This window comes from Salvelinus sp. IW2-2015, unplaced genomic scaffold (genome assembly GCF_002910315.2).
Source record: "Salvelinus sp. IW2-2015 unplaced genomic scaffold, ASM291031v2 Un_scaffold1849, whole genome shotgun sequence".
In the NCBI taxonomy this organism is placed as follows: domain Eukaryota; kingdom Metazoa; phylum Chordata; class Actinopteri; order Salmoniformes; family Salmonidae; genus Salvelinus; species Salvelinus sp. IW2-2015.
The window spans coordinates 163,104-177,959 of record NW_019943214.1 but is presented as its reverse complement, the minus strand read 5'-3'; the positions used below and the strand labels follow the sequence as shown (position 1 = coordinate 177,959).

The following is a 14,856-nucleotide window of genomic DNA, read 5'->3' as shown; positions in this document are numbered from 1 at the left end:
TTCTTTCTTTCTTTCTAATGGCATTCACACAGCCATCGATAGTTCCTCTTCTCTATGCATTCACAACAGCATCGATAGTTCCTCTTCTCTTAATGCATTCACACAGCCATCGATAGTTCTCTTCTCTTAATGCATTCACACAGCCATCGATAGTTCCTCACTTCTCTTAATGCATTCAACAGCCATCGATAGTTCCTACTTCTCTTAATGCATTCACACAGCCATCGATAGTTCCAGTTCTTCTCTTAATCATTCACACAGCCTCGATAGTTCCACGTCTCTTAATGCATTCACACAGCCATCGATAGTTCCTCTTCCTTAATGCATTCACACCAGCATCGATTAGTTCCACGTCTCTTTAATGCATTCACACAGCCATCGATAGTTCCACGTCTCTTAATGCATTCACACAGCCATCGATAGTTCCACGTCTCTTAATGCATTCACACAGCCATCGATAGTTCCACGTCTCTTTATGCATTCACACAGCCATCGATAGTTCCCTCTTCTCTTATGCATTCACACAGCCATCGATAGTTCTCTTCTCTTTTAATGCATTCACACAGCCATCGATAGTTTCACTCTCTCCTTAATGCATCACACTGCCATCAAGAGTTTTCGTCTCGATCCTGTGTTTCTTATCCTGTGTTCTTGTTGTGACTTTCCCCCCACATTTCTCAGCGGTGTAAAGTAGGCATCAAGCACGGCTACCGTCGGCAAATGTACCTTTTTCTCCGGTTGAAATAGATTCACTTTTAACAAGTATACCTGTTAATTGAAAATGCATTCCAGGTGAAACCTCATGAAGCTGGTTGAGAGTATTCCAAGAGTGTGTAAAGCTGTCATTCAAGGCAAAGGGTGGCTACTTTGAAGAATCTAAAATATATTTTGATTTGTTAAACACATTTTTAGTTACTACATGATTTCATATGCGTTATTACATAGTTTTGATGTCTTTCACTATTATTCTACAATGTAGAAAAAATTAAGAAAACCCTGGAATGAGTAGCTGTCCAAACTGTTGACTGGTATGTGTGTGTGTGTGTGTGTGTGTGTGTAATATATATATTTAAAACACAAAATATTACATGACCCTCCCCTGAACCAGATTAAAAATAATAAACCCTTCCTTGACTGAAATTGAAATAACGTGACCCCCCCCAATTTCCTCCAGGTACCTCCGTTCTGTAAATGTTGATCCGCCCAGCAGTGCTGAGTTAGTTTTGTCATCTGCATTCAATCGTAGTGGACAAACAAAACGAGTAGTTACATTGACTGTATACTGTGAATGTTATTGTTAAACCTGTCAACCTCCTATCCTCTGAAAAAAGSTGCTGAGTGATGATCATTGAACAAGTTTGTCCACATTCCCTGTAACGATACAGTGCCAGCAGCGTAATGGATCTCTATGGAGAAGCATCTCTCTTGATACTTATCTTCTTTGTCTCCACAGACTCTTGATTAGTCTCCTACATGGCGGCTAACAGCGATTTCCTCTTAACATTTCAAGGTGAGTGTTTAATAGACTGTAATGCCATTCTGATACAGCTTGACACCGCTGGTGCTCAGTCTTATAGACTGTATACATTATTATAATAATAATAATAATACCATTCAGATCAGTGGAGGCTCCACTGAGGAGGAAGGGCAGGACCATCCTCTTTAGTGAATTTCATAAAAATAAAAATAGTGAAGCATTGAAAAAGTTATTCATTTTAGAATAAACTATACTAAATATATTCACGTCACCTAATAACTGATTAAAACACTGTGTTTTGCAATGAAGGTCTACAGTAGCCTCAACGGCACTCTGTAGGGTAGCACCATGGTGTAGCCGGAGGACAGCTAGTTTCCGTCCTCCTCTGGGTACATTGACTTCAATACAAAACCTAGGAGGCTCATGGTTCTCACCCCCTTCCATAGACTTACACAGTAATTGTGATAACTTCCAGAGGATGTKCTCCAACCTATCAGAGCTCTTGCAGCATGAACTGACATGTTGTCCACCCAATCAAAGGATCAACAAATGTATTTAGTACTGAAAGCATAAGCTACAGGTAGCTAAACACTGGGGGTAGTGCATAAAATGTGGTGAGTTAATTACCCAAAGAAGAGAGAGGAGACACTATTTTTGAATTAGTTTTGAACAAGTTAATTTCTTCAAAAAATCCTGATATTACCAGGTTGTGCCCACTAGATGGTGGTTTTAGGTCAGTTTTTTTCTGAATCAGAATCTCATAACTTCCTCTTTACTAGTTCTGAATCAGAATCTCATAACCTTTCTCTTTACTAACATTCTGATCAGAATCTCATAACTTCTCTTTACTAACATTCTGAATCAGAATCTCATAACCTTTCTCTTTACTGACGTTCTGAATCAGAAACTTTGTCAATAACGTTTCTCTTTACTAACATTCTGAATCAGAATCTTATAACCTTTCTCTTACTAACATTCTGAATCAGAATCTTATAACTTTCTCTTTCCTAACATTCTGAAACAGAATTTGACAGTTCTGAGAGCCATTTGGGTGGGAACGGAGATGCGACTACCATCAGTATCGAGGACACGGGGCAGGAAGTCACAAACTCCAGAAACAGAAGGAGATCTGCACCGTGACATCCTTCGAAGAGGACAATGACCATTGGCAATGACGACAAGACTGAGGTCAAAAAATTCATACACTATATGAACAAAAGTATGTGGGACACCTATATTGTCGAACATCTCATTCCAAAATCATGGTCATTAATATCGGTGTTGGTCCCCCTTTGCTACTATAAAGCGCTCTCACTCTTCTGGAAGGCTTTCCAATCAGATGTTGGAACATTGCTTGCTATAAGCCTCCACTCTTCTGGGAAGGCTTTCCCTAGATGTTGAAACATTGCTGCTAGATAGCTCTCCACTCTTTCTGGGAAGGCTTTCCACTAGATGTTGGAACTTGCTGCTATATAACAGCCTCACTCTTCTGGGAAGGCTTCCACTAGAGTTGGAACATGCTGCTATAAGACAGCCTCTCATCTTCTGGAAGGCTTTTCACTAGATGTGTGGAAACATTGCTGCTATAGACAGCTCCACTCTTCTGGGAAGCTTTCCACTAGATGTTGGAACATTGCTGCTATATACAGCCTCCACTTCTGGGAAGGCTTTCACTAGATGTTGGAACATTGCTGCTATAACAGCTCCCACTTTCTGGGAAGGATTTTCACTAGATGTTGGAAAATTGCTGCTATATACAGCCTCCCACTCTTCTGGGAAGGCTTTTCAACTAGATGTTGGAATTGCTGCTTAACAGCTCCACTCTTCTGGGAAGGCTTGTCCTAGATGTTGGAAATTGCTGTTATAACAGCTCCACTCTTCGGGAAGGCTTTCACTAGATGTTGGAACATTGCGCTGCTATAAAGCCTCCACTCTTCTGGGAAGGCTTTCCACTAGATGTTGGAACCATTGCTGCTATAACAGCCTCCACTCTTCTGGGAAGCTTTCCACTAGATGTTGAACATTGCTGCTATAACCAGCCTCCACTCTTCTGGGAAGGCTTTCCACTAGATAGTTGGAACATTGCTGGCTATACAGCCTCCAACTCTTCTGGAAGGCTTTCACTAGATGTTGGACATGGTTATACAGCTCCACTCTTCTGGGAAAGCTTCCACTAGATGTGGAATTGCTGTATAACAGCCTCTACTCTTCTGGAAGGCTTTCCACTAGATGTTGAACATTTGCTGTTATAACAGCCTCTACTCTTCTGGGAAGGCTTTCCACTGATGTTGGAACATTGCTGTTATAACAGCTCCACTCTTCTGGGAAGGCTTTCCACTAGTACGTTTGAACATTGTTGCTATAACAGCCTCCATCCTCTGGGAAGGCTTTCTACTAGATGTTAGAACATCGCTACGGGGACTTGCTTCCATTCAGCCACGAGCATTTGTAAGGTCGGGCCACTGATGTTGGGCATTTGGGAGCCAGGCTAGTGGTGTTTCCAATTCTCCAAAAGGTTTCGATGGGGTTGAGTAGGGCTTTGTGCAGGCCAGTCAAGTTCTTCTACACTGATCTCGACAATCATTTTCTGTATGGACCTTCGTTTGTGCATGGGGGCATTGTCATGCTGAACGGGAAAGGGTCATCCCAAACTGTTGCACAAAGTTGGAAGCACAGAATCCTCTAGAATGTCATATTGATGCTGTAGCGTTGAGATTTCTCTTCACTGGAACTAAGGGGCCCGATCCATGAAAAACAGCTCCAGACCATTATTCCTCCTCCACCAAACTTTACAGTTGGCACTATGCATTGGGGCAGGTAGCGTTCTCCAGGCATCCTCCAAACCCAGATTCGTCTTGTTGGACTGTCAGATGGTGAAGTGTGATTCATCACTCCAGAGAACGCGTTTCCACTGCTCCAGAGTCCAATGGCGGTGAGCTTTACACCACTCCAGCCGACGCTTGGTATTGCGCATGGTGATCTGAGGCTGGTGTGCGGCTGCTCGGCCATAGAAACCCATATCATGAAGCTCCCTACGAACAGTTGTTGTGCTGACGTTGCTTCCAGAGGCATTATGAAGCTCTGTAGTGAGTGTTGCAACCGAGGACAGATTATTTTTACGTGCTTCAGCATTCAGCAGTCCTGTTCTGTGACCTTGTGTGGCCTACCACTTCGTTGCTGAGCCGTTGTTGCTCCTATCCGTTTCCACTTCACAAGCACTTTACAGCACTTACAGTTGACCGGGGGCAGCTCTAGCAGGGCAGAAATTTGATGAACTGACTTGTTGTTAAGGTGGGATCCTATGACGGTGCCACGTTGAAAGTCACTGAGCTCTTAAGGGCATTCTACTGCCAATGTTTGTCTATGGAGTTTGCATGGCTTTGTGCTCCATTTTATACACCTGTCAGCGGGTGTGGCTGAAAGGGGTGTCCATATACTTTTGTATATATAGTGTAGTTTACCACGTTATAACGTAACATTGACAACGTATAGGCTGTAAACGGTAAGCACTTAGTTACAGCCCAGATGTTGTCAATGTTTGGTTCAGAAAATAAAAGCACATGCCATAGAAAAGCCCATTTAATGTTTCTGATAATGAATCTGATTCTGTGATTGTGGTGTTTTGTTACTGGATGTGAGTTACATTGTTTTAAAATACATGTTTCTTTTTTCCTTCAGCTGTTGTCTGGGCAGAAGAGAAGTGCTCCTTTCTGGACCTTTGAATATTATCAGAGGTTCTTTGACGTAGAGACACACCAGGTACTTCAACTGACTTCATCTGTTCACCTGAATTGAATCGGCCAAACAAATAGGCCTTTTTTGAAAACATAATATTTATTTTTGTAATGACATTTGCAATGAGTATTTAAGAATGAATTAAATTGTGGGGGAAAACAGCCAACTTCCTGCATTTCAACACACGGTTTGTGTAGAAAGAATTGCAGTTTTATAATGCTATTCTACACATTTTGTCATGAGGCGAAGAGAAAATGTTGCAGTTTAAAAGCACATTTCCTGCAATTCTACACTTGTTGGCAGTGGGTCAGAAGAGAGAGATTCCGCTGTTTATAGCTCCGTCCCATGCTATTGTTAACATTTTGCATTGAGGCTGAAGCACTTTAAAACAAAACACAAAAAAAAACATTTTTAAAATTTTATTTTTTATTTAATAATATAATAATTTTCTTAGCATATGTGTAGAATTGCAGGACAACCTACGAGGCCCCCTAGATATATGCTATCTAGGCCCCACCACGACTCTCCAGGTGACCATAACCCAAAAAGCAGAACAAAAAGTTGGGGGCCCCGTCCCGTGTGCCCTTTCGGTAATCCATCCCTGCATAGGATAGGCGTCCATCTTGGATATGTAATCATGTATTTATTATATTCTGTGTTTGTAACGACTGTGGTTGTACGACCGTGGTTTGTAACGACCGTGGTTGTAACGACCGTGGTGTAAGGACTGTGGTTGTAAGACCGTGGTTGTAACGGACCGTGTTGTAAGCGACGTGGGTTTGTACGACTGTGGTTAGTAAGACGTGGTTGTAACGACCGTGTGTATGGAACGCCGTGGTTGTAACGACCGTGGTTGTACGACCGTGGTTGTAACGACCGTGGTTGTAACGACCGTGGTTGTAACGACCGTGGTTGTAGACCTGTGTTCGGTACGACCGTGGTTGTAACGCTTGTAACGACCGTGGTTGTAACGACCGTGGTTGAACGACCGTGGTGTATACGACGTGGTTGTAACGACGTGGTGTGTAACGACCGTGGGTGTACGAACGTATGGTTGTAAAACGACTGTGGTGTAACGTGTTTCTTAGGTGAGAGAGAGAATCTGGGGTCGTTATTGCCATGGCCAGGAAGAACTTTGTCCATCTCTACATCCGAACAACCCTGATTTTATGGTGAGCGTCCTCCTACTAGTCCTGAAGTGTTGTTACCTTAATGTTTTCCGTAGCGCCAGCCTGTCGGCTAATCAGACACTCTATTTTCAGCCGTCTACTTTTTCATATTAACTAGGTTACTTTTATTTAAACGTTTTTTAATTGGTTAGTCCGTCGATCCCACTCTCGCTACAATGAACGATATGCATCTTCTACCAATCTATCGATAGGACAGGCGCCTCTCAGTCACAAAGCGAGCGACYACATGGTTACGTAGCCTGCGGTCTGTCCCACCTCCCGGGTACAATTTGTGTGTGTTGTGGTTGGTTGCAGTTGAATTTCTTTCCACAGAGGAGAGAGAGAGCATGATGGACGTCCCACATGGTAACGATGATACTAAAAATCCACGACTTAATTATTGTTTTCTGACGCATTCATTTATTTTCTTTTGCGTGTTTCACATAGCCAGCGTCGTGGCGCCAGGTAGGAGTCGTGGTGCCAAGTAGGATATTTACTGTGTGTTGATTTGCAACTYAACAGCCAGTGTTGACTAGTGTATAAAAGGTGTCGAACTGAATAAAGTTGTTCTCTAACAGTGCCTTCGGAAAGTATTCAGACCCCTTGACTTTTTACACATTTTGTTACGTTACAGCCTTATTATAAAATGGATTAAATTGTTTTTCCCCCTCATCAATCTACACACAATACCCCATAATGACAAAACATTTTTGCAAATATATAAAAATAAAAAAACTGAAATATCATATTTCCATACGTATTCAGACCCTTTACTCAGTACTTTGTTGAAGCACCTTTGGCAGTGATTACAGCCTCAAGTCTTCTTGGGTATGATGCTACAAGCTTGGCAAACCTGTATTTGGGGAACTTCTCCCATTTTTCTCTGCAGATCCTCTCAAGCTCTGTCAGGTTGGATGGGGAGCGTCGCTGCACAGCTATTTTCAGATCTCTCCAGAAACTAAAACATTCTTGGTGACTTTTCTCGACTAAAACTTTCTTAGTTAGATGTCAAATTGCGCGACTAAAACATTCTTGGCAAAAACGTTAATTAGTAACAGATTTCTTGAGTTATCTTAGATTCATTCTGGGGGTTTTGAGGGTTTAAGCATTGTTGTGGACTTAGAACATCCAATTATGTTGTTTTTCTATTAAAAAAGTGTGATTTAAAAAAAAAAAATAATAATTTTAAAGAGCGAAAACCTGAACAAACTGTGTATAAACGGAAACCTGGAAAAACAAATCCTTTAATTTATTTTTCAAGATAATTTAGGATATATACTTCATTTTTCTGTTTTAATGAAATACATAATTTGAAGAGAAAACATAATTGTGGCAATTAATATCTTGCAGGAAAACTATAAATGAGACTTTAATCTCAAGAGAAGACGAGAAAAAGGTTGAAATAGTTTTGATCGTATAGTCCTAGACCGAGACCAAAAAACAACACACTGAACTGAACTCATACATTCTCACTAATTTCAATGGTAAAGTCATGTCTTTCTAGACAATACCACAACACATTTTTTTTCAATGTGAGAGGTAAACTCGATAAATTATTCAATCATTTCGCTGTGTGTTTCAGATGGAATTAAGGCATGAAAATGTACCGGAGGCCACCAAAATAGAGCTCCTTCTGCAAAACATTTTGAACGCAGAGGGGCTAGCTACTTTTTATATTTGGCTGGCTACTCTATGTACTTGTGGATAACACTGAGTATATAATGGCACCTGTGTCTTGATGAGGGCATTCAACAAGTGGCAGAATAAAATTCAACCCCAACAAGTGGATTCAGGGACGTGGAAGCAGCATTTGAAACTGGCCCYTGATGCACAGTCAAATACTACAGATTACTGATACCGTCTGTCAATCTCTGTGCCACCAGGTCCCTTCTGGATCTGTGCTACTCTGGTTTTTGTCATCGCCATCTGTGGAAACATCTCTAACTTCCTGGTTTACCTGGGGAACCCGCAGTATAAATATGTCCCAGAGTTCCGGAAAGGTGAGTTGTCATATTAAGTTTTTCGAGGGTAAAACAAAACACAGGATCAAACTGACTCCTCCACTTCCCAAGACTCAGTCAAATAGATACTGAACACAACAACAAAAAAAGTCCCGTAAATGTTTTAGAAAAGAATGTGATTGTTGCTACTGTTTCCTCTGCGTGTTTTTTATTTCCCAGTGACCATTGCGGCCACGGCGATCTACAGCTATGCGTGGCTGGTTCCCCTGGCCCTGTGGGGTCTGCTGGTCTGGAGAAACTCCAAGGTTATGAACACAGTTTCTTACTCATTCCTGGAGATGGTGTGTGTCTACGGATACTCCCTGGCCGTCTACATACCTGCTGTGGTAAAACATGACAGATTACACTGTTTTATGTCTGATTATGTGGCATTGTTTATATTTTATTAGCTTTGATATTGTCACATTTACTTTGTTGGAATGCTAATGTTGAGGATATATTTATTCCTTTCTTTTTTTAATGATGTTGTTGTTGACAGGTGTTGTTGTTGACAGGTGTTGTTGTTGACAGGTGTTGTTGTTGACAGGTGTTGTTGTTGACAGGTGTTGTGGATCATCCCGCACGAGGCCGTCAGGTGGTTTTCCATTGTTGTGGCTCTCTGTCTCTCTGGTTCCGTCCTGGTGTTGACCTTCTGGCCCGCCGTCCGTGACGACCGGCCCCGGGTTGTCATAGCGATCATGACGGCCATCGTGGCGCTCCACATCCTCTTGGCGTTCGGTTGTAAGGTAACTATTCCCGGGAAAAACACACCTGGGTGGTGTTCATTAGGGCACAGCGTAGCAAAACGTTTCTAAACGTTGTGCACCGTGGAAAACCCAAAAATGAGTGTTTATTATTGGGCAAGTGCAGACCGTTTTTTTTTTTTTTTTTTTCGTGCCTAGTGAACACGACACCAGCCTTACGGAGTTGGGTTGTTCCTGGTCATGTAACACAATGTCCTGATTTTAAAAATCGCCGACTTGACCCAGTTTAGATAACCTCACCTGGCTGCGCTCTGTAGCACCAATGGTTGCATCTCCAAAATGGGACCCACACAATGACTTGATGAGCTCAGTTACCTCCTCACTATTCTACTGGAGCCCTTGTAGCGTGGCAACCGCCTGAGCGCTACACCGAAGACCACGGTATCTTTGGCTACACTCCCTCGTGACGGACACTTTTGGAGGGTCCCTCTTGACAGCGCATGAGAAAGAGATTTAAAGGAGTCAAGTTAGTTAGTTTACCTGAGGGAGGGAGGGAGGGAGGGAGGAAGGGAGAAAGGGAGAAAGGGAGAAAGGAAGGAGAGAGAGAGGAGGGAGGGTGAAGGAGGTTGTCAGAAACAATGACTGACTGGAAAATGGACAGTCATTCCACTTCGACGTGTGACTACAGCTAGCTACTCAAGAGAATCACGTCTCTGGGTCGTTCCACGAAATGGGTGCCTTTTTGGACATGCAAACTTCTAAAAAATAAAAAATATATATCTTTCAACATTCAATTGCATGGAGGATATGTTTAGCCGACAGAAAATACTGTCAAATTGTTTTAAAAATTATGATAATGCTCTTTTAGTGTAAGTGCTGTTTGAAAATACATTTCATCCTGTTTTGGTGGGATGGAGTTTTGGACTGCCTGGTGACATCACCAGGCAAATGTGTTAGGTAAATGTAAATGGTAAATGTGGTAAATGGTAAATGTGTTAATAGACCAATAAGAAAGAGTTCCAAATCTCTCTGCCAATAACAGCTAGTTTTCAGTTTTCCCCTCCCACTCATAGCACTCCCAGACAGTCCAAGCAAAATTATTGCTTAATAAATTGCTCTTTACTAAGAATCTATTTTTTGTTTCTTTTTGACGATTGTAATTAAAAATAATCACATTAAGGTACTTAATTGTTACCCAGAAAAAATTATTTGCTATTGAGATAAAAAACAAAATGGCTGCATTGAACCTTTTATCAAATTTTCCAAACTTTTAATTGAGTGAACAGAGTTGACATGTTGACCTTGACCACCTTAGTCAAAGATGATAAAACAATTTATAAATAGACCAAAAAGAGAGAGAACTTACTTCCTTTTCCACCATGCTGTTCAGAAGACCCCAAACGATGTCACCTGCTGTGAATCATTTAACTTGGTGGAATGGTACAATATACTGCTTTCACATATCATTCTCAGTATGTTTCCTGTTTCTTAAAACAGCTCTACTTTTTACATTTTTCTTGTCCGCATTCACCTTTTATATAGCCATTGCTTTTGCCGGGTAGGAGCAAGAGACATTCAACTTTGTTGAGACCGTTGTCGTGGTAACCTGACKGCTGCATATGGGAGTATTGTGTGTAGATTAATCAATTTTAGAATAAGGCTGTAACGTAACAAAATGTGGAAAAAGTSAAGGGGTCTGAATACTTTCCGAAGGCACTGTATGTAAAGTTTCCTATTGTATGTAATTCATTTGTGCATGTCCATTATCCATTTTGTATGGTATGTTACGAATTGCTTAAAATGAGGGACAGACGTAAATTATAATCTTCAGAAATTACGCAAAAGGCACTGATTTCGTGGAACGACCCGTCTACTCACAGAGAGAGATTGAGTGTCAGAAGGGCTTAATAAAAAAAAAGACTGACAGGAAATGAGAGTTCATCAGAAATGGCACCCTATTCCCTATATAGTGCACTACATTGACCAGAGCCCTATGGCACCCTATTCCCTATATAGTGCACTACTTTTGACCAGAGCTCTATTCCTATATAGTGGCACTACTTTTGACCAGAGCCCTATGGCACCCTATTCCTATGGGGGTCCTGGTCAAAAGTAGTGCACTATAAGGGAATGGCGGTGTCATTTGGGGCAGATCCCGTGGTTCTCTCAGAATAAATGATTTGCTGTGTTTATTTTATTCCAGGCTTACTTCTTCAGTACGTTGGAGTTGAACACACTGCGATCGATGCTATGGAGGACCATGGAACCAATTCATCTCAACCATGTAGATGCACAGAACTAATACAATGTCCTGAGGAATGGTGGAACTAAAGATATTTGAGTTGTAGACCATTCACACCTCGCTGGTGGTCTGAATAGCCACTGTGTAACTAAATATATGAATAACATGTTAGCGGCTCCTTCACCGCAGCCAACGTGAGTAAATATAATATAATATACCATTTACTAGATGTTTTTGTCCAAAGCGACTTAGCCATGTGCGCATACATTGAACTAACCTGAAATAGTGCTGAGCGATTAACCAACATGTCTTTTGGGGGGGGGGGGGTTATTAAAACACTAATTGACCGACTCAAGTTCGATTACTTTATTCCATTTAGTTAGGTTTTTTTTTGTGAGAGAAATGAAATCATTCATGAAAGAAATCGGACAAGTCAAGAACTATGTGGGGCTGAATGGAGTTGTGGTTTTCATATACTGTGAAAATAATTTAAAATAATTTGACTAGTTCTTTAGTCAGACAGCTCTGCAGCACCTAGCTACAATGGATGACTACAGACAGTCTGGGAACATAACATTAGATGGTCTGACTGATCGAAGAGGTGATGACTACAGACAGTACAGTCTGGGGAACATAACATTAGATGGTCTGACTGATACTGTCTGATCGAGGTGATGACTACAGTACAGTCTGGGGAACATAACATTAGATGGTCTGACTGATACTGTCTGATCAGAGGTGATGACTACAGACGTACAGTCTGGGGAACATAACATTAGATGGTCTGACTGATCTGTCTGATCAGAGGTGATGACTACAGACGGTAAGTCTGGGAACATAACATTAGATGGTCTGTCTGATACTGTCTGATCAGAGGTGATGATACAGACAGTACAGTCTGGGAACATAACATTAGATGGTCTGACTGATACTGTCTGATCAGAGGTGATGATACAGACAGTACAGTCTGGGGAACATAACATTAGATGGTCTGACTGATCAAGGTGATGACTACAGTACAGTCTGGGGAACATGACATTAGATGGTCTGACTGATACTGTCTGATCAGAGGTGAGGACTATAGTACAGTCTGGAACATAACATTAGATGGTCTGACTGATACTGTCTGGTCAGAGGTGATGTCTACAGACAGTACAGTCTGGGAACATACATTAGATGGTCTGACTGATACTGTCTGATCAGAGGTGATGACTACAGAACAGTCTGGGAACATACAATTAGATGGTCTGATGATCAGAGGTGATGACTAGACAGTACAGTCTGGGGAACATAACATTAGATGGTCTTGACTGATACTGTCTGATCAGAGGTGATGACTACAGACAGTACAGTCTGGGGAACATAACATTAGATGGTCTGTCTGATACTGTCTGATCGAGGTGATGACTACAGTACAGTCTGGGGAACATAACATTAGATGGTCTTGACTGATACTGTCTCTGGTCAGAGGTGATGTCTACGACAGTACAGTCTGGGGAACATAACATTAGATGTTCTGACTGTACTGTCTGATCAGAGGTGATGACTACAGTACAGTCTGGGGAACATAACATTAGATGGTCTGACTGATCAGAGGTGATGACTACAGACAGTACACCCTGGGGAAACATAACATTAGATGGATCTGACTGATACTGCTGATCAGAGGTGAATGCCACTATCAGGACAGTTACAGTCTGGGGAACATAACATTAGATGGTCTGACTGATACTGTCTGATCAGAGGTGATGACTACAGTACAGTCTGGGGAACATACCTTTGAGGATTTAAAAATAATAAAGTCATCAAATAAAATAAGTAATATCCACAACTGAAATATATAAATATTTCATGGTAATTTCCTATGTTTCTATTGATGTCTACCCAATGTGGAACTGACAGAGACAATGGAATATTTTTCATGTTTTGGCAATTGAATGTTCATTATTTTTGGCTTTGGAATTTGCGTTAAAAAGCTCTCAAATAATTTGAACGTTATTATTTCATAATACATTTCATGTTTTCTTTTTTTAATCATCGAAATCAAAAACCGTGATACATTTTTTCATCATCGAACCGAAACTGAACCTACCTCAAAAAGCACTAATCGCTCAGCACTTCCTGTAATACACACATGTGAAAAAACTTGTGAATGTATCATGTGGTTTTCCATGCCACTGTACATCCTGTTGGAGGTGTCATGTTTAGGTAAGGTTTTAGCGGGGGACATTTTATGTTTTTTACTCATTGTCTACAAATGTGTGAGTTAGCAGAAAAACATTTCTTATTTATTTACCACCTGTTTTGCCCAACATCATCTGCCATCAGACTTCCTGTCCTGGAAATGATTTCTCCTTCCCACAGGGAACAAGTGAACAATTATTTTTTAATTGCAACGTCTCCTGTTACCTTTATTAGGTAGGATCAAGTTGCCGTGGCGATGGTGTCGTGGTGTCGTCTTGGTTACCGACCTGCTGCACCGACCTTGCCCGGGTGGTTCTTCCTGTTAAAGCCCTTAAAGACACAGTAATGTGTTACAGCACGACACACACACACACACACACCTGGATTGTATTCATTTGGTACCAAACGGAAGAAAATGGACTGAAACAATAATAAACGCATATTTTGCGTTTTCCGTTGCAAAGGGTTTTAAAATGTTTTTCATGTGTATGTACTAATGAATACGACCCTGGTTCGAAGACCTGGGTTATTTACCAAATGGCACCCTATTCCCTATGTAGTGCACTGCTTTTGACCAGGACCCCTATAATGTAGGGTGATATTTGGAACACCCCCGCCCCCCCGCGCTGACTTCTGGAAACGGACACTGGTGGTGGCCACATGATGTTATTTGTAATGGGATGGTGTCTACACTCTCTGCCTTAACTATATAGAACTATAACTAAACATGAGGTGTGTTACTGGGTAGATCCCTTCCTTCCTGTTTACCTAGTCATAGTTTTACTGTTATATATATATATATATATATACACATACAACTTGATATTGATAAGACACTGTTCACAAAAAAATGTCATTTGAAAGACGCTTCTTTTGTATTAAAATGTTTTCCATTGTTACCGAGTCATTACTATCGCATATACTAAATGTACAGAAAACAGCTGCTAGAGGTCCAGAAACTGCCAGCCCTCTGTCTTCGTTATACACTGCTAGAGGTCCAGAAACTGCCAGTCCTCTGGCTTCGTTATACACTGCTAGAGGTCCAGAAACTGCCAGNTCCAGAAACTGCCAGTCCTCTGGCTTCGTTATACACTGCTAGAGGTCCAGAAACTGCCAGTCCTCTGGCTTCGTTATACACTGCTAGAGGTCCAGGGGGTAGATACTTCTTGTAGGGGGTAGATTGTAATGTAATTGTCTGCATCACTTCCAATCCCCCATATGTACAGTACCAGTCAAACGTTTTGGCACACCTACTCATTTCAGGGTTTTTATTTATTTTTACTATTTTCTACATCTGTAGAATAATAGTGAAGACATTAAAACTATGAAATAACACATGGAATCA

General features: G+C 41.3%; 1 protein-coding gene and 1 long non-coding RNA gene across 2 annotated transcripts in view; one reads left to right on the top strand and one right to left on the bottom strand.

The window, feature by feature from the left end:
• yipf1 (Yip1 domain family, member 1) overlaps positions 1-14,410 on the top strand; it is a 25,486-nt gene extending 11,076 nt beyond the window's left edge. Inside the window, 9 exon segments of the mRNA XM_070439685.1 lie at positions 1,454-1,510; positions 2,502-2,665; positions 5,156-5,257; positions 6,312-6,384; positions 8,265-8,381; positions 8,562-8,728; positions 8,945-9,127; positions 11,289-11,402; positions 13,747-14,410. Of these exon segments, the coding sequence (XP_070295786.1) occupies positions 1,474-1,510; positions 2,502-2,665; positions 5,156-5,257; positions 6,312-6,384; positions 8,265-8,381; positions 8,562-8,728; positions 8,945-9,127; positions 11,289-11,387 (942 nt within the window). The 5' untranslated portion in view covers positions 1,454-1,473 and the 3' untranslated portion in view covers positions 11,388-11,402; positions 13,747-14,410.
• Positions 12,671-12,930, bottom strand: LOC139024757 (uncharacterized). The gene is made up of 2 exons (XR_011476116.1): positions 12,854-12,930; positions 12,671-12,781 (listed from the first exon to the last, which is right to left on the bottom strand). It is a non-coding gene; the product is annotated as an uncharacterized lncRNA (long non-coding RNA).
• Positions 14,411-14,856: the final 446 nt, after the last annotated feature.